This window comes from Typopeltis vanoorti, chromosome 23 (genome assembly GCF_054136105.1).
Source record: "Typopeltis vanoorti isolate ZY-2024b chromosome 23, IOZ_Tvanoo_1.0, whole genome shotgun sequence".
Lineage (NCBI taxonomy): Eukaryota > Metazoa > Arthropoda > Arachnida > Uropygi > Thelyphonidae > Typopeltis > Typopeltis vanoorti.
Genome location: NC_143571.1, coordinates 24,551,684 through 24,565,908, shown reverse-complemented (window position 1 = coordinate 24,565,908; position 14,225 = coordinate 24,551,684). Strand labels below are relative to the sequence as shown.

The 14,225-nt window shown below is 33.7% G+C and overlaps 1 protein-coding gene across 3 annotated transcripts in view; it reads right to left on the bottom strand.

The window, feature by feature from the left end:
- LOC150093696 (JNK-interacting protein 1-like) overlaps window positions 1–14,225 on the bottom strand; it is a 308,320-nt gene that overhangs the window by 162,106 nt on the left and 131,989 nt on the right. For all 3 annotated transcript variants that reach the window (XM_090412576.1, XM_090412575.1, XM_090412577.1), the window contains one exon: window positions 9,960–10,149. In XM_090412576.1, the coding sequence (XP_090268702.1) occupies window positions 9,960–10,149 (190 nt within the window). The remainder of the gene's footprint in view (window positions 1–9,959; window positions 10,150–14,225) is intronic.

Below are 14,225 nucleotides of genomic sequence, written 5' to 3'. Positions count from 1 at the left end.
GTATAAAGGTTAATGACTTCAAATCAATTGCCTTAGCATGCCATAATGCAAAGCACACATCCTTTCATGTGTGTGTGTGTGTGTGTGTGTAATGCTATGCATTATGGGATGGACCACTACCCAGACTGAATTCAAAAATATAATAATGGAATAACTCATGCAAAATATTATTTAATAGTATAATTTTCGCCTGTATATCGCAGGCATCTTTAAGACATTTAGAAAGCTAATTGAACAATAACTGACAATTCTAAAGGGCACTACCTAAGTAGCCTAAGTAACTGGAATTGTCAGTTATTGTTCAATTAGTTTTATAAATGTACTAAAGATGCCTGCGATACACAGGCAAAAATTATACTATTAAATAATATTTTACGTGAGTTATTCCGTTATTATATTTTTGAATTCATATGTCTGCTCACGGTATTTCCTTATTAAAACTACCCAGACTATTTGAACTCTTATTGAGATCAAACAGTAAAGGAATGTTTATCATAGGCCTAGAGTAGTCAGTATAAGGGTGCAAGAGAGCCTGGTAGTATTAGGAGAAAGAAAAGGCAGGTAAATAGCATAAGAGATAAGAAAAAGGCCTCTTCTCTTTTATATAATCATATAGCCAAAGGCTATAATTTTTTTTTTTCTTTTTCACTGGTCTCATACAGCTGAACAACCAAAAGACTAACTGAAACTAAAGCACAAAGATGACTGATACCTTAGGTGGTTAGTCTGAGTTAACCATCTTGAGTTGGCCTTCTCTGCCTGAGATTGCTCTCCAGTCATTCCTGAAACTGGCAATAAGACCACATTGAACTAAGAGGATGACCATTTAAAAAACCTCTCATAGTAAAAATAGACAGAATTTTATCTCCCACTAGTTAATATTGTATAATATGGGTGGTCTACACAACCTAGACAAAAATTTGATATCACCTAAGAATGCTTCTTTCTAAATACAAAAATCATCTGACTAAACAATAAAATTTTCACAATACAATACTGTAAAGCATTGTATGTCATAATGTGGTTTTCAAATTTATGTTTCTTCCTGACTTTCCATAAATGGTATTTTAATTTATTACTTATAAAAATCAAAATTCTCTTTCCATTTCTGACAGGTGAGGGGTACTGCAAAAAAAGAACCTGTTCTGTTGTAAAGGAATGCTCAACAAATTACATAATTTGATCCAAATATACATGGCAGGAGGCAGATGTAGAATGTCTTACTGTTTCCAATCGGTAACATCAGAGATATAATCTGTAACAGATGACACAGATTATATCTCTGATGTTAAAGTACCTCTATTTGATGGCATTTACTGGAAGGCGACATATGCAATTATTCAAGGAACCCTCCTGTTTGGGTATCCTTGGAACTTCAGTAAGTAATGAAACAAAGTGCTATTGTGAGTATCCAACTATGGAAGTTTGTGGCAAAAGAGATTAAAGATTTCTTTATACCAAATTTTACTTTTATTAATGGAAAGAATGTCAATGACAGAATGTTTTACTGTTATAGCATTCAGAAACAATCTCAGCTTTTGGACCTTGATAATCAATTACTCCAAATAGAGGAACATGAAAACCCAGGTAGTACCATAGAAGGTCTGCATATGTGCGATTTGTCTTCAACATTTTATAGATTTTTGTAGTTGTTTTGCTTAAATAACAGAATTTAAAGACTGGAAGCCCAAAGCCTCCATCCTTCTTTGATAGTTGAAGAAATTCCTTTTTAACTTCTTGGTATCAGCTGGACCAATAAAATGCTATATAATTGCTTTTCTTCAGCTTCTGTAATGTCTGAGCAGGGAAGATTATGGTTTTAAATACTATGACTTTAGAAGAAAAGGAAAGTAACCAATTTTCTAGCCTTCTAAGGGTTCAATTTGAGGATACTTGTGACATAAAGATTGTATAATATAAGCACGTACACACAAGAAAGATATTTAATTAGCCAAATATTTCAGTCTGAAGATGGTCTGCAATTTTCAGACCAAAATATTTGGCTAATTAAATATCTTTCTTGTGTGTACGTGCTTATATTATACAAGGGTTCAATGTTTTTGTATATAAGTTCTTGAACTGGTAATATTGGGTAAGTGGAGAAAGAAATTCTAAGTATAACAAGAGGTTCTCTCTTAGGGAGTCCAAAAGGAATGTCTCCAAGATCCCACTTTCCAAAAACTTTTAATTTTGTCTTGCCTGCATTGGCAGTTAAATCCACTGATTTTCCTGAATTTTTCCAAAATACCAAAAAAGATGTATATGGAATCATTATCCCTCAAAGTGCCCACTATATCATTGGCATATGCTAATACCATATATTAAAAGAATAATTAGACTGAAACTTAAAACTTACATGAAATCAATTTATTAGCTGTAAAAAGTTTTGCCTACATATAATAGGTATGCTCAATACATTGATAATGAAACACAATATAAAATTACAATAAAAGAATCATTTTCAAAAATCATTGCTATAGCATTAATAGGACAACAGATGGTCTAGTCAAATTCCCAATTATTTTAAAAAAATTAATAATCAGGAATTTGCATAAAAATGATATAATATTTCCAGTTGAGATGAAGAATTAAAGAACAACCTAAAAATTTTTTATGCTCATCCACCTAGATTATATGGTGTTTCCAAGATTAAACTAGGCATTCCATTAAGACCAGCAACAGATTGTATCAACTGTCCTGCATATAAGATTTCTAAATACTTGTCTAAGGTATTATCTTCATTTACAGAAAATCTACTTCTCACATCAAGAAGCCCTTAAATTTTAAAACAAAAGTTTGTAATCTACATTTAGAACCTTTAAGATATTTTATTTAGTTTTGATATAGTATCTCTTTTCACAGACATTCTTTTGGCAGATACTATTAATTTGCTTAAACAAGATTTTCCTCCTGATATCATCAATCTTTTTGACTTCTGGTTATTTCAGTATAGAAGACAAATTATACCAACAAGTTGAAGGAATAGAAATTGATAGTCCTATCTCTCCTATGCTTGCCATTACATTTAGCATTTTGAAGATAGCTTACTTAAAGACATTCCCCCTAAATCTACAGTATGGTATAGATATGTAGACAATATATTTGCAATATGGAAAAATTCATCATCAGATTTAAAACTATTCATTTCAAAAATAAATATGATTCATCTGAGAATTCAGTTTACTTTAGAACAAAAAACAAGACTAGTTTTTTTTAGATATTTAATTTTTTCAACCAGATGATAGTTTACAATTTACTGTTTTCAGAAAAGGAACTCATACTGTTTGTTATATCTATGCTAATTCTCATCATCCTAGTCAAGAAACTGAAATCATTAAAATCTTGTTACATCTTGTTAATAATGTGTGTTCCACTGAAGGCATTTTACAACAAAAACTAAATTATATCAAATCTTCTTTTATGAAAATGGCTAATAATTGTTGTACCTTCAGCAAACCATGTAGATTGTAGTGCAGCTTGTTTCTTTGTATATGTTGCAGGGAAATGATGAAAATAGGAATTTGATCAAATCCCTAAGGGATATGATCAATTCGCGGAAGATGTTAAAATAACAACTCTGTGGGGTGATTTCCCTGAAGAAAGTAAGTGATTTGATCAAATTCCTTAACTGTTTTAGTGAAAAGATGAAATAATATTGTTTAGATATTAAAAGTATTTATTTAGTAAACCATGCATTATTAAATGTAGAATAGTTAATACAACAATAGTCATTTAAGCTGATATTTTTAAAAACAAAAAGGATATTTTTAGTGAAATTTTAAAAATTTTTCGTGGATACAAGCTCCCCTCTGGCGTCCGTGCCGGCCAAACATTACGCGAGGAAGGTTGCGCGCATTTTTATTATTGTTTTCTATATTTCGAGTTTTATCAAGTACCTGCCATAGAAAAATGAGTTCAGATATAGAAAAAAATCAAACTCTGGCCGAATTTGTATCTGAAGAACAGTTCAATGAAACTGTCAGGACGTTTTTGAACAAGCGGCATGAAAAAGAAAAACCTTTGTGGACTCGCGAAAGGATAGAAGAAGCTGTCACAATCATTGAACAATTTAAATTAGCACCACTACTTAAACTGCAACGGACACATAAACAGTACTATTATGGGAAAAAATACGATGTTATGGAAGTAGGTACTAAAAATCTTTGATTTTGAAGAGAAAGTCTGAATTCGATCCAATTGTGAAAATAGTACCAACGGAACATTTATACCACATACTTCGGGAAACCCATCAGTCAACTGGCCACGGAGGAAGAGATAAAATGCTGTAAAGTTTGAAATCGAAATACCTAATACCTACTTCAGTTGTACTGGAGTTTTTAAAGCTGTGCACAGTATGTCAGTCTAAAAAAAATTTCCAAACAAAGGAATCGTTGTTTGCCCAATTGTATCTAGCGACTTCAATCATCGTGGCCAAGTCGATTTAGTTGACTTACAGTCGACACCAGATAGAAATTACAAATGGCTATTAAACTACCAGGACCATGCGACGAAATTCAGCTTTCTTCAACCGTTGACTACAAAAAGAGCTGCTGAAGTAGCAATGGAGCTATTAAATATATTTTTGGAAGTAGGTTGTCCTCATATACTACAAAGCGACAACGGCCGTGAGTTTACGGCTGCTGTCATACAAGAATTAACAAGCCTGTGGCCAACGTGCAAAATTGTAAATGGTAGGCCTAGGCATCCAGCTAGTCAAGGATCTGTTGAGCGATCAAATCAAGATGTTGAAGCTATGTTACGTGCTTGGCTAATTGATAATGACACAAAAAATTGGGCTATAGGTTGTTACTTTGTTCAATTCCAAAAGAATTCCTCTTTTCATCGAACCATTAAACGATCACCTTACAAAGCTTTATTTGGAACAGAACCAAAAACAGGACTCCAATCTAGTCATATTTCGAAAGAGTTGCTTGAAAAACTTGTTACTGAAGAGGACTTGGATCTACTTCTTAATCAGCAGGACCATGACATTATTTTAACAACAGAAGACTTACCAGCAGCTTCCTTAGAGAACAACAACAACAACACTTCAACTTCAAAAGATCCACCAGCATCTGAATTAATTGATTACAATGCTTCAATTTCAAATGTTCTATTAATAGTTAAATCAACCAACAATAACACTTCAATGTCACACGATCTACCAGCAGCTGATTTACTCACCAAAAAGGCTATAAATTTAGAGGATCTACCAGAAATTGAATCAATTTCTTTATCGACAATAAGACAATTCGAACCAGTTAACAACTCTACTTCAACTCCTGCTTCAACAGTTAAAACATCTGTAGTGTTACTTGCATCAGAAGGGGAAGCAGCTGTCAGCGACAGTAAAGCATGTTGTGTTGTTTGTAGAATGGAATCTACTGGAGCCCATTCATTATGTGGGAATACAGTAGGAGAAGAAGGATATGGATCGAAAATTCTATGCTATTTATGCCAAAAAGAAGAGAGCATTAAAGATCAAAGGGAAAATGCTGCAAAACACCTGAAAAGATCAGCTGAAAAAATGAAAGAAGTTTCTTTGAAGAAATTTAAAGACGTGTTAGTGAATTCCACAGTTTTGGTGTATGTACCTAAGGTAGATAGAGGCCCATTAGATGGAAATAACATCGTGGGGATCGTATTAGATATAAAAAATAATTTATACCAAATTGGTACCTCACAGTTGGAATTATAAAAGATTGGCTACCTAGAAATGCTCTTCAAATAGCTACTACAATATTTACCAAAACAGTTCCACAGATTAACCTAAGTCTGCGTGAGATTGCAGGAAAATAATCCATATTTGGAGGTCAAGGATTTAAGAAGTGTTCCTGTGAGCAATCCAAATTACAATGTAAAACAAAAAGATGTGCCTGTAAAAAAAGTAACTACTTTGTAACTCGAGATGCCACAAATCAACGTGTTTTAATAAAAATGAATAAACATTATTATTTATTAATTACATTCACGAAAAATGTTTAAAATTTCACTAAAAATATCTTTTTGTTTTTAAAAATATCAGCTTAAGTACCTATTTCTTTTGTTAATTAGTTTCGAATAAATAATTTGTGTTTCAATAACTATTGTTGTATTAACTATTCTACATTTAATAATGCATGATTTACTAAATAAATACTTTTAATATCTAAACAATATTATTTCATCTTTTCACTAAAACAGTTAAGGGATTTGATCAAATCACTTACTTTCTTCAGGGAAATCACCCCACAGAGTTGTTATTTTAACATCTTCAGTGAACTGATCATATCCCTTAGGGATTTGATCAAATCCCTATTTTCATCATTTCCCTGCGACATATGTGTATGCTCAAGATTATGACCTTGATATGAAAGTCGAAACGTCGAGTGTTCATTTTGGTTTATATTAAACTAAAGTTTTACTCTAACATGGTAGTTGTTTCCATAATTTTCCATAATGTTTTATGAGAAATGGCTTTAATGAATCTTTCATTAAGAAAGCCTTTATCATTGGTAATCCCACACACATCACCACCTTAAAAACATCCCTAAACGGTTACAGCAACAGACTAAAATTCACCACAGAAACCGAAAAGAACAAATCCATCAATTTCTTAAACTTGACATTAACCAGAACACACAACAAAATAGCCACGAAAGTATACCACAAACCCTCGCATATCGGAAACTATTTCCATTTTCACTCATACCATCCATATTCTGTTAAAAAATCTGTCATCTTATCACAATTCATAAATGCTTACAAATTTTCAACCAATCAGAATAGTCTAAATGCAGAAATAAAAAAACTAACACACATCTTCATAAATCGCAACTATCCTACACAACTGATTAACTACGCAAACAAAACGGCAAAAAACCGTCAAAACAACCCAAGTGCCAAAACGAACTTCCCAACACAAAAAATTATCAAACTACCATACACCCAAAACACATACAAAGCCTATAAATGCATCTTCAAACATACTGACTACAAACTGGTATTCACCACAAATCAAAAACTGGCAAATCTCCTAAAATCCACCAAACCTCACACACAGAAAGAAATATTTGAACATCACAATGTAGTCTATAAATTTCCCTGCCAAAAAGACTGTGATATCACCAACACAGGTTCCACCATCAGGTCTTTATGGGCAAGACTACAAGAACACTTCTGTGATTGTAACATCCCTATTCCTAAACATTTAAACACTAAAAAACGTAACATCAAAAAGAAAAATCGAATACAAAGCACAGGAAAAACAGAAATAGCTGTTCACGCCCTTGAACAAAAACATACCCCGCAGATCAACAAGGCCATCATAGTAGACAGACAAGACAATGAAACAATGTTTAGAATATCAGAAACAATAGCCATAAAATGTGACGCAAACTCTATCAACGTACACAGGCCCTACATAATCTCCGAGGTTTGGAAGCTTTACAACATAAAATTGAGGTCACAACCCCGACCAATAGGCAATAACACAAACACTTCAAAAACAGAAGCACCTACCCGACATGACATAGCAGCCACTTTCCCAATGTGTTCAGATGACGACCAAAAATAGTCGAAACGGACCGCACCCCGTCAACCCCCTTTTCCCCTTCCCTATATAAAAAATCAACCCTTTCACCTTTTCCCCACCCTATATAACATAATAATATAATATATATGTTTATATATATTACTGAAAAAAAAACTGGTTTTTTCTAATTTAATTCTCCCAAATTGCCTATCCCCCCCCTCCACACACTCAGTAGTTTTTGGACATCGCAGAAAGAAGAAAAGCCGCAACACCCAGAAAAAGGTATGTGCAAATTTCTCTTCCTTATGCTACATATACTTTTTGGTAAATTTACATCTACAATGCCCTAAGAATCCGTGAGTAAATAACCAATGACATTTAAACAGGGGCACTCCTAAACTGAAGCAGGCAAAATAGCCGTAATTATATTAGCCTTTATCAGCTTTAGACAACCATTCTCTAGATCTCCTGAAGATATCACTCAGATTCCACTCCCTTATATTAAAGGGATTTCTCAACGTATAGCTAAAGTTCTAAAACCTCTTAATATTGTAGTATCCTTTCATCCCGTCAGGAAGATTTCTACCTTCCTTTCTTCACCTAAAGACAAGCTTTCTCCACTTAACCTTCTAGGTGTCCACCAGATCCCATGCTCTCCTATGGTTTGTCTTAACTTTGGACAGTCCAGCAGATCTGCAATCATCTGTCATGAAGAACATAAATCTTACATCCAATACAATGAACCAGAATAGCTTAACCTAGCGGAACATGCAATGCTGAATAAACATGTTTTTTGGAAGAAAACTAACCTTTTAGAAGTAAATTCCTTACAAAGAGCTTATATAAAGAGAGTTGTGGGACCTTTTTACACCAAACTGAACTTAAACAGATCTGACGGCCTTTCCCTTTACAGAAAATATTATTTTAATTTTTTTTTTAATAGGGAATTTTACTGACCATCTGTTGTCCCTATTAACACTTAGTGGCGCATTTTGAAAATGGATCTTTTATCATAATCCTATATTGTGTTCCATTATCAAGGTACTGAGTATGTCTATGATGTGTAGGCAGTTAATGAATTTATTTCACATAAGTTTGTCTTTAATTTTTCTAAGTATGTCAAACCTACATACCTATATCAAACCAGCTATCAGAGATGTTATAGATACTATTGACAAACCACGGGGTGAGCTAAAAACTATGGTTTGTAACATGGAAAAATTTATGGCCCAAAATTGTGCCCAATTTTGAAAGTTCAAACCCACTGAATATCAACAAAATAAAACTGAAGAAGGGCAACAGCTTATAGCAAATCTTGGCTTTGATGTGATATCAGAAGATGTGAAGCAGCCAGTCCAGTCTTATTTCAACGATTTCTTTAAAGAAGAAATTCTTTTCTTCAGCACTGATGTCAGAAAATGTGTAAACAGATGATTGCAAATGAACTTATGATGCAAAATATGAAGGAGACTGTTGATGAAACATGTCAACTGAGGTTGTTATTGTCTTCATATGATTGACCCTAGCAGACCATTCAAAGCTTGTTTAGGGTTTGATTCTTATAGTGAGCTATATGCATTTATTCTGAATGAAATGTCCAAACCTAAACAGGTTAAAAGTGACTCTTTAAGAATAGTGACTTATTCCTCCCCATCAGAAAAATGTCAAGCAACTATCTCCCTCTATATCAGGCATCCAAAAATTTTTACTGTTTGCTGCACACAGCCAATACCAGGTGAGAAGGAAAATTCCCTGATTTTCTCCTACCAAAAATAAGTGGAGTAACTCTGACCCCCAAGCATCTCGATTAAAACTGATTCTCTCTCTCTCTCTCATACAGGATACTCCTCATTTCTTGGCAAACGTGTAGCCCCATCAAGCTAATGATCATGATTACACAGATGGGAGAGAAAACTGTGAAAGAATTTTTTTTTTCATTTAAATTTGTTATAAGTTTTTTTAATCAAAGTGTAATGTACAGTTCTGTTTTAACATAATTTTATTGAAAAACACAAGGCCATGAAAGCATTTATTTACATATTCCTCATTAGAACACACCTCTATACTTTATTATAATAGCAACATAAAGTAACATTTAGTTTTTTTCTTCTTTTCAATTAACTGGTCCCATTGCTTGCTGATTATGAAATTCTCTTACCACAATTGTTTTCATGCAATTAATCACTGTAAGCAGCTACCTGCTGTACATGGACTGGTGATATGCTGCAGGAAGGAAGACATATGATTCACAAACTGGTGGTGAATATGCCTAGAAAGATGGAAAGTGCAATCAAGGCCAAAGGAGAGCCTCCATGTTATTGAGATGTATGCAATTTTAGGTTCTCTGAAATATAGTGCTCTCCAATACTTCATTCACCATAGTGTATGCACATCTTAATTTACAGAAGCAGAAATAAAATTTGTTGTTGTCATTTTTGCTACTTACCTCAAGCATGGCTTTAGTTTTCCTCCAGATGCATTAATTTCTAGAAACAGATTTTTTGAAACTGAATGAAGAAGTAATGGTCTGATGTCATTATTGCATGTATTGGTATCACCATTTTTCCACTCATCACATTCTTGCAATTCCTGTGCTAAGGATACTGCTCTCTGTAACTGACATAGCCTACCTAATGCTAAAAATAAATAAATAAATAAAATTCCAGAACTGTCCATTTTAAGAAGTAATAACTTCTGTGAAAAATTTTTTCATGAAGTAATTTTTTCTTAGAATTTATTAATTTTTATCTGATATACACATAAATATGAAGGTGTGATAGAGGATTACTATAGTGAACCCACAGAGACCAAAACAGATCATTATAACACAAGGTTCACTATAGAGAATTTAGGTTAACAATACCAATCACTCATTCCATTCAAACAAAAGAATTCATGAGAAGTTAAATAAATTGCATAAAAGAGAATAAAGAAAACTGTAGGAAATATAACAAACTGCAAGAAATAAAACAAAAGAAATCATGGGCAATGACACAAAAGAAATTGCAAGAAATAAAAGAAATCCAAAGAAATAAAAAAAAGATTTGTGAAACAAAGCAAATCACTAAAAACATAAGAAATTACAAGAAATAAAATAAATCACAGGAAATATAAAAAATCATGAGAAAACAGGATAAAAGAAATCAAAAAAAAACAGAAGAATGGACATGCAAGAAATCGTATAAAAAGCACACAAAATGCCAACATGTAAAAGTGCAAATGCAAACAATAATGGGAGATAAAGGAAATAACTAGAATAGTATAAAATTCTAAAAATTAAATTCCAGAATTGCTGTTTAAATTTTGTAATATTACATTAGCTTAAGGTTTAAATGAATGTCATTTACCTGAAATCTTCATATGATAAAATGTGCGGTCTGTATCACTAAAATACAAAAAAACTTGAAAACTTCGGCAGTCTGGTGGGTAGTTTTCAGTATTGAGGACCACATTAGGATGTAAATAGTTTAATAAAAATAAGCAATTAAAACCTGACAAGTTTCCTAAGTTGTAAGACTTACATCATCAGGAGTACTGGTACAGTTCGCCCACCGATTTGAGGTCCCTCGAAACTACTGCGCATGTCAGAAAAAGGAGAATCCATTCCGATAATAGGGTAATCAGTCTGTCTTCTGGGAGGTAATAATAAACAAACTGAGTTTGTTTATTATTACAGGTCGGAAAATTTAGCTTTTCTTTTACGAACATTGTTGTTTTTAAAGTGTAACTATTTTGCTTGTATAACAGTTGGAAAAATGTACGTAGAGTGTTAATACGTGCAAATACTGCGTTCTACATAAAACAATGTCACTTCGCTCCATGATAAGTTTCCTTTTATTCTGGAACTTTTTAAAACAAAATCCGATTTCATGAAGTATTTTCCTTAAAGTTTCTCTTTTCCAAGGAAAATGAATTTTTTCTTTAAGCACAGGAATCAATTTCGGAACAGTTGGCACTCTTTTCTCGAATACGTAAAATTCGTGAATAGCTCTTCTTATAACGTCTACATCAAAATCATTCAAAGCTACGGTTTCGATGGTTTTACTCTGGCGCTTTTTTTTTTTTTTTTTTTAGGAGATTTAAATTTTGGCTTACCTTCACCTTTTGATTCCCTACGAATTCTTTTAACAGTCGACCCCGATACGCCCACAATTGCACTTGCACGTTTTATGACTTGAGAAAGGGGAACAAGAAGACGGCCTTCTGACGATTCTTTTTCGCAGAATGTCAGCACATTATTCAATATTCTTTTGCAAGAGCTACTGAAACGTGTAACAATAGAACTTGTTGACTGTACTGGATCCATCATACAAATTAATAATAAAAAAATAATGCAAAAAGAGAACAACAAAAATCAAGCTAGTACTAGTACAGCGACAGACAAGAAAGCACGTGATTTCGCATGTTGGCGACCAATTCGTACATCCTTCATTTCTTTCTCCCCTTCAGCATGAATCGACTATTCTTGGCACAAATCCAAGAAGGGATCTAGAAATGGTGGGCGAACTATACAGAAAAGTTTTACACAACAAAAGTGTATTAACAATTAATTACACATATTAGATGCCTTGATAACTTCACCACTGTTATGTATATTGATAAACCAGAATACAAATGGTAAATTCATTAATGCAGCATGTCGGAACATTACTAGTTGTTGCTATCGCATTCTGTGGTATCACGCATATTATATCCTAGGTTCGTGGCAATTAAACGCAAGTCGTAAGACTTACATCATCAGGTCTGTTAAATTAAAGTAAAACCCAACAAGTTTTGTAAGTCATAAGACTTACAAAACTTGTTGGGTTTTAATTGCTTATTTTTATTAAACTCTATATTTACAACATAATGTGGTCTCAATACCGAAATCTACTGACAAAACTAATAAAACACAGAAACTTACATTAACAACTTCAGCAGTCATTTAATTTGATCATTTTCAATAACAAAGAGGAAGGGAACAGAAATGATGAATGTTAGTCAGTCTAAGGCGACGAAATGTGATGGACACAGCTGGAGTGAATGTTAACTTCCTGATTAGACAGAGACCCAGTGATATAGAGCTAGCATAAATCGATACAGTTCTTTTAGAAGTGCATCAATTTATTCCTGAATCAATTTGTACACTTAGAATTAAATATTGCACCACATACAGTACTTATTTAATTCAAAGTTAAGTAAAAGTTATGAAATATGTTTGGGTAGTAGCTCATTTAGTTTTTGACTCTTTATCTGTAAAGTAAAAAATTCTAAATTTCTGGTTTAGAACTTGAATTTTTGACCTAAATTTACGTTTTTAATTGTAATGACGTAAATTGTTCCAGTCTCCACACATTTATTCATTATGAAGATTTCAGGTGACATTAATTTAAGCAAATGTAGCCTTTAGAAATTTAAACGATAATTGTAGACATAATTTCATGCTCTTCTAGCTCTTTCTTAAGTCTCCTATTATTGTTTGCATTTGTACTATTTCGTGTCATTTTGTATGCCTTTATGTATGCTTGTTGCCAATCCTGTTCTGTCCTCAATGTGTGATTTCTTGTCATTTCCTTTTGTGATATTTCCCACCATTTCTTTCGTTTCCTAATTGCAGCATCATTTGCTATAATGAAGGTTTTTGCTTCTATAGTTTGTGATAATACTTAGGCTGAGATTTTTCTGTAGTTCATTATTATTATTATTATTATTGTTCCGGGAAACTCCAAAGAGTCGACAGACTCATCGAGGGAGGCCCTAACATCATGTCAAGAACAACTATTCAACATTCACACAGTATCTATCATACCTTGCCTTGAACTCATTCACGGTCGCAGCACCCACAACAGACTCTGGAAGCTTATTCCACTCATTTACCACTCTCCAAGTAAAAAACCTAGTTCTAACACCCTTGTCAACCACGTTCTTGCCCAGCTTCCATGCATGGCCCCTAATCCTCCCACCACCAGTCATATTTTCAAAATTATCTTCTGGATCAATCTTATAAAAACCCTTCAGTAATTTGAATGTCTCAATCATATCACCCCTCCTTCGCCTATTGTCCAATTTCTACAACCCACAAATCTTCAACCTATTCTCATAAGGTTCATTCCACAGACCTGCTATCATCTTGGTCACTTGTCTCTGGACCCTCTCCACTTCCTCCCCATCACGAAGAAACCCTGGTGCCCATAACTGGGCACAGAAGTCCAGATGGGGTCTTATCAAGGCTCGATACAGAGGAACAACAACTTGTTCGTCTCTGCATGTTAAAGTATTTTTCAGAAGCCAAGTGATTTGGTGAGCTGTTTTAGTTACTTTTGCAATGTGCCCCCTAAACTTCAACTCCCTATCCACCAACACTCCCAAATCCCTGGCCTCATCAATCTGCTGGAGTATGGTTCCACCAATGCGATATACTGCTGCTATTCTTTTCACCCCAAAGTGCATAACCTTACATTTTGCCACATTAAATTGACATCCATTTTTCCTAGCCCAGTCCTCCAAACTATCCAAATCATCCTGTAAAATTTTGACATCCTGTGCACTCACAATTGCTCTACCCAACTTTGAATCATCAGCAAACAAGTGAACACTTCCTCTCAGATCCTTTCCAATATCATTAATGAACAAATTGAAAAGCAGTGGTCCAAGAACAGAGCCCTGTGGCACTCCACTAGTCACAAGACGTCTTTTAGACTCCACTCCTGAATAAACCACTCTTTGATATCTC